Source organism: Empidonax traillii, unplaced genomic scaffold (assembly GCF_003031625.1).
Source record: "Empidonax traillii isolate 1590-97213 ecotype Southwest subspecies unplaced genomic scaffold, ASM303162v1 scaffold29:size1973556, whole genome shotgun sequence".
In the NCBI taxonomy this organism is placed as follows: Eukaryota; Metazoa; Chordata; class Aves; order Passeriformes; family Tyrannidae; genus Empidonax; species Empidonax traillii.
In genome coordinates, this window is record NW_020955222.1 from 671,036 (window position 1) to 677,035 (window position 6,000).

General features: G+C 43.1%; 1 protein-coding gene across 1 annotated transcript in view; it reads right to left on the reverse strand.

Annotated features, from left to right (window-relative positions):
* The window catches only part of NDUFS4 (NADH:ubiquinone oxidoreductase subunit S4), a 47,095-nt gene extending 45,364 nt beyond the window's left edge, over positions 1–1,731 (reverse strand). Inside the window, exon 1 of the mRNA XM_027910388.1 lies at positions 1,606–1,731. Within this exon, the coding sequence (XP_027766189.1) occupies positions 1,606–1,691 (86 nt within the window). The 5' untranslated portion in view covers positions 1,692–1,731. The remainder of the gene's footprint in view (positions 1–1,605) is intronic.
* Positions 1,732–6,000: the final 4,269 nt, after the last annotated feature.

A 6,000-nucleotide genomic window follows, 5' to 3' on the forward strand; every position in this document is an offset into this window, starting at 1 on the left:
GTCTTTTTCTTGTTCCACAAAAAACTTTATTCTCCTCTTCCAACAAGAAATGACTGCAAAGCTGTGTAAAACTTTAAGTAAGAGAAACTCATAATGTTCTTCCCTCCTGCTTCTCCAAGAAATGTGCTGATTTATGATAAGGCCACTCTCCTATGCAATGTGAAGCTAAATTCTAGTCTCCCTCAGGCCTGGAATATCTTCAACATTCCTCTTACTGAAAGCACTAAGGGATGCTAATTATTCTACTCCCTCTGTGGCAGGGAAGGAACCTAAGGAACTGTTTCAAAAAAGAAATCCCTACTTAAGAGTTCCTACCTCACATTCCCATGCTGTTCATACCCACCCCTGCTACACCCTACTATTTTTCTGAAATAACTACTTCAATCATAGAGTGCTAAAACTTTAAAACAAACAAACAAACGGAATTATTTTTAACCTGAATCACTTGACTGGCCCAATTTACCACGTGGCATAGGCAACTGTTCTGTCAAAACCACAGAGGAGTAAAAGATGAGCAGACACAAGAAACCGAACATGAACAGTACATTCCCACATTAGCATAGAGAATTCCAAAATTCATACTCACAGATTCCAAAGCATATTTAGGAGACGGAGAACTAACTTTCAGTGCCATAAAACAGGTGTCATTTAAAGAGAGAGAAGGTAGAAGGAACCAATGGGACGATGAGAGCATATAAATGTGAAAAAATAATATGGCTATAGTTCTTCTTTCTCTATGTGTGCATATAGCTTTCTTTGTGTTTATATATACACACACAGGTATGTATTACTACATACTATGTATGCCCACAGATTTTACAAAAAATTACTGAAATAAACTTTTATGTGTTTAGAGACCTGAGCAGCACTGAAAAGCAAACCCTCCAAACCACAATAATGGCATTAAACTACATTATTTCTCGCCACCAGAAAGGAGTCTTACAGAAGCCTAAGTCCTATAAGGTGTCATCATCATCATCATCATCTATAAGGTGTACAGCAGGAAACATATGCATGCATTTTCGACTGTAGGTTAGGTCTTCTACTGGGCTTTTAACACACATCTCTGCATTAAAGAAATAAACAACAATGAGCTATGAAAAATTATACAGCTATTTCCAGCACTATTTTTAGAAGATCAATGAAGAAGCAACTATGCTCCCCCATAAAAAGGTAATGTATTTGGGGGAGGGGGTGAAGAGAAAAGACTGCAGGGGACAGAACAGGACAGTAGGGTGCAAATCTCGGGGAAGGGCCGCTGTCGAGAGGAGGCTCCTGGGCAACGAAGCCGCGTCACCAGCCCTCGACCTCCAGGCGCCGCAAGGACACTGGGCGGGCGGTCATCGCGAGCCGGGCGGCAAGGACAGGCAAGGTCACTCCCGGGCAGACATGGACACGCAGGGCCAGACACGGACAGACGCGGAGGAAGGCTCTGCCCCTCGCCCGCCTGGCCGCCCCCCGCCCGCGGCCTGGCCTTGCGCAGCCCCTCCGGCTGGTGCGGCCGCGGCGCAGCCCGAGGCCGGGGACGGGCTCCTCGAGCCCCCCTGGGCACCGGAGCGCCGCAGAGCCCCCGTGCAGGCGGCGGGGCGGTGGCGGTGCCGTTACCTGAGCGGCGGCGGGCGGGCCGTGGCCGCCCCGCGCTGGGCGAGGAGGCACCTCAGGGCCGCTGACATTGAGAGAGACGCCGCCATGATTACGAGCGCAGCCACTGCGAGACGGCGGCGCCGCAGGGACAAACGTCCTCCGCCCCGGCAGGAAACGCGAAGGCCGAGGCGGAAAGAGGCGGTGGGAGGGGCGGGCAGTGAAGGGGACGGGATCAGGGACAGGGAGAGGTGGAGGGAGGACTGTGCGGAGGCGGGAAGGACGGGAGCTGCTGTTACGGAGGGCCGGCCTAGTACCTGGGAGGAGCCGTTGACGTGTTTGAGGCACAGATCCCCCTTCAGCCACGCGTTTGTGCCAGAAACATTTTATGCTAGCGTTGGTTGTGAAACTGTCTTCTTTATGGGTACGCACTGAAAGTGGGGAAATTGAGGTTAGATGTTAGGAAGAAACTCTTTACTGTGAGCGTGGTGACACACTGGAACAGGTTGCCCAGGGAAGTTGTGGATGCCCCAACCCTAGTGATGTTCAAGACCAGGTCTGATAAAGCCTTGAGCAACCTGGTCTAATGGGAGGTGTCCCTGCCCATGGTAGGGAGGTTGGGACTAAATGATCGTTAGGGTCCATTCCAACCTCTTCATAATTAATTCTATTGTACTGTGATTCTCAATGGCAGGGGACAAGCCCAAGGGAAGACAGGTGTCTGGGCTGGCTGGGGTCACGGGTGTCCCTAGCGCCTGGAGACCTGCCTGGGCACAGGATGTGTGTGTGTGTGGGGGGGGGGGGGGCAGGCATTTCTGACCCCGTTCTTTCCCATTATTTTTCACAGACAAAATGGTGCACTCTGTAGAAAGACACGGAAGCATTGGTACATCGTCTTGCACCTACTTTAAACATACTTCTTAGTCTCTAACATACAGTGGTGCTTTTAGGAATTCTGTTCTGTTTTGAAAACAATTCGAGCCTTATTCCCTACATTCAAGCAAGGAAGGCTGGCAAGACCCCATGTCTCTTAGAGTTGTATTTTTAATACATTAACCATGAACAGAAAATAAATAACAGCACTTGTACCCTGGAAGAATTACAGTGCTGTGTACATGGTTGAAGAAGAGAGGTTGCTATAAAACAAGAGTCAAGTATGACTATGTTCAGTGCCAAAAGCTCAAATGAAGTTTCCAAAAACACAGGGTGTTACAGTGGGATCTGCAACATTGTGAAGTACTGAAAAGGTTTTGGTTCTGGGGGTGAAAAAAGATGGTATCCCCAAAATTGGTGGGGGGAAAAAAAAAAAAAAAAAGGCAAAAAGCTTAGATAGAGTTTCAGCTTCAATTTTCCTGAAAAACGGAAAAAATATTTAGAAGTTTGTTAAAGAAAGGAAAAAAGTGTTGTCATTCCTACTGGAGGAAAACCCTGTTGGTTTTGACTAACTGTTTATGTGTTCCTCCAAGAGAAGCCAGTCTTGTGCTCAGTTTTGACAGAACGGTTTGACAGGGTCAGATACAAAAATTCTGCACAAGCAAGTAAATTCAGTATTTTTATGCCCTAAATAAAGGAAGATGGAAAAACAGTTCTAATGGAATGCTAAACAAACTTTCAGCAAATGTCTTCGACAGTATCAAATCAACAGAGCATTGGTTTCCAATGAGAACAAACAAGCAACAGCCTCGTATTATATAATTCTAGTAAAATGCCAGACCTCGACCCATTATTTCATAGTCTTTTTATTAGGCAACTGCAAGTCATCCTATTCAAACTTTCCACTTTAAAATGTGTAATTTTCTATGCTTTCTTCCCACTGAATATTTCGGAATTGTGGGAAAATGAAAGTGTATACTTCTTTTCCCTTTCAAAACAACAACAATGCTGCAGAAAAAGAAGGAAAGTGAAAAATCTATCTGGGCAGCATAATACAGAGAACCAATAATGATAGTGATTTATAAATTTGGTGAGTTTTACAGACAGGACCATTTAAAATTAATTTTTCAATCATTAGTGAGTATGTTCAAAGTCAGATGTAGTGAGACAGACAACAGGAGTAATCTTGTAGCAATGATGAATTGAAACAGTTTATATGGGATTAGGGTGTCTTTTGTTAAGTGTATGTGGCAAAATGCCCCAAACTTTTGAACTTACCTGTTTTATCCAGAGAGTTTGAGAGAAACAGTTGAAAAACTGTTTCCCAAAGTTTCCTGTGATTTCTTTTTTCCAACTGTTATTGGTTATCAGATGCATGTTATCTGACACTAGAGCTTCAGTCACATGCAGATAAAACATAGTGAGAATATCTGAATAGAATTCATTAATTTTTCTCTCTCATCTAAAATCTTCATCCAATGCGTGAGTGATGACAGTATTCACACCACCTCATCTAATCCAAACTTTTCTCTTTTGTGGTGCTTTGGCTAGGGGAAATGTTCTGTCAATTCCGGAAGCAGAGGGACATTTTATAGCTGTTCAAAGGCACCAGTGGTCTGGTGAAGCCCTTGCCCTTAGTGCTCCATTGTAAAGAAAGGTAAATTGTGTTTTTCTACTTTGTATCAGCTGGCAGATTATTGTATCTCAGCTGAAGATCTTTTGGGTAGATCCATATTTGTATATGTGTCTTCCACTGTCAGAGATGATGTCAGTGGTTTGGGCTGCACATGAAGGCTCCTGTGCTTCACATGACCCAGTTCTTTGGACTTCTGCTCTCCCTGCTACCTCTTCTCTGTGTGGGGGAAGCACAGAGGTAGCCCACGGCAGCTGGAATTTGAAGATGCCACCTTATTAACTGAATCTGTCAAAGGAGGGTGCCAAATTCAGGATTTGCCTTTGGCAGCAGAGACAGGATGGTCCTGTGCTAGATCAGGGCTTATGGGCTTGAATATGTGCATAAGTGAATGTGCTGCTAATTGGTAGCACAGTCCCTGGAACCGTTTTGACCCTGACCAATTAGCACCATCCCAAACAATGTCTGAGCACAGTCTGGGAACAAGCGTGGGCCTGAGACTGTTCCTAATAAGCCGTGTGGATGAGGCCATTCTGGGTTTTAGGTTGTTTTTTTGGAGTAGGGGAGAAGAGGAGAAAGAGTTTAGCTCCATGGATGTGAGCGGTGCCACGTAAGCTGAGCTGCATCAGGGGTACAAAAGGATCCTTAGACTGTTTGTTTACTAATTTAAAAGTAACCATAGCATTTGTTGATGAAGTATTATTGTATAGTAGTCACAAAGTCATGAGAGACTATTACAAGACAAATAACCATAGCTCTCCAGAGACAGCATTTGTGACAATTCCAAGCACACAGTTTACCGTGAAATTAATATGCACCAACAGTCCCTTGCAGTCTGGTGCCTGAGAAAGGGAGAGACATGAATTTTTCTGTCTCCCACTACTTCCCCGAGTTTATAAGAAGACCTGTAAAATAATCCTGCATAGGCTGAATGTATACTGTTTTATCTGATTGCCTTAAATTTGTGCAAATGTATTCACCCATATAATACAATAGTACAACACCTTTTTTAATCGTCATGTCTTAAAGGGTTAAGCTAATGAATTTGTGTGCTCAGCAGTTTTAGAAAATGAAGTGTTAAATGCCATGTTCCCCAAAATAATTCAATGCATCAATTTTTGAGGTGACTGCAGAAGTATCATTCTAAGTCAATACTTTCACAAAGGCTTAAACTTTTCATTCATAATTCTGGCTGCAAGCTGATATTCTGTCACTGATATACTGTGAAACACTGTCCCTCAAGATTGAAATAGTTCATGTGCCAACACTTATTGTGCTGTACAGTATGCTCACAGTTCCTATTGTCTCACTCTATGAGAAAGTTTATTAGCTTAACTATGCAGAGTTAGAGTCATAGTCTTTCCTCAGATATGTGAGAATTGGAGAAGAAAAATTAACCTTTTACTTTTTCCTGCAGGACTGAAGTTGCACAGCTTTACTCCATGCCCAAGCAAATCAATTCTGGTAGAAATAAATTCATAGCCTCAAATAAACTGCAGTTAGCAGTGAAAAGCAGAACTCTGGAGCTATTCCTTAATGTATTGTTGCTTTGAATTAGTTTGTTTTCTTCTGGGTGGCATAGAGGAACTATGTAGGAAACAATAGCATCACTCTCAATGATCTCAACAGTCTAATGCTGTGAAGAACTGGTAGAAAAAGGATACAACATACAAGAGAGCTGATTATACTGGCTATAGCTGCATGTAATTCCCAGTTCCATTTTGCTTGTTGGTTGCATTGCTTTTACATACAGAACCTATAATTTCAGTATTTAATATCTCTCAGATTCTGACTGTTAAGACATCTAAGCATAACAGCTTAACATACACTAAGTAATTCGCATTAATTAACTCTCTTAGGACTGAAATTTAGTTTTTAAAATACTATGTTTTAGTTTGAAATTTTTATTTTGA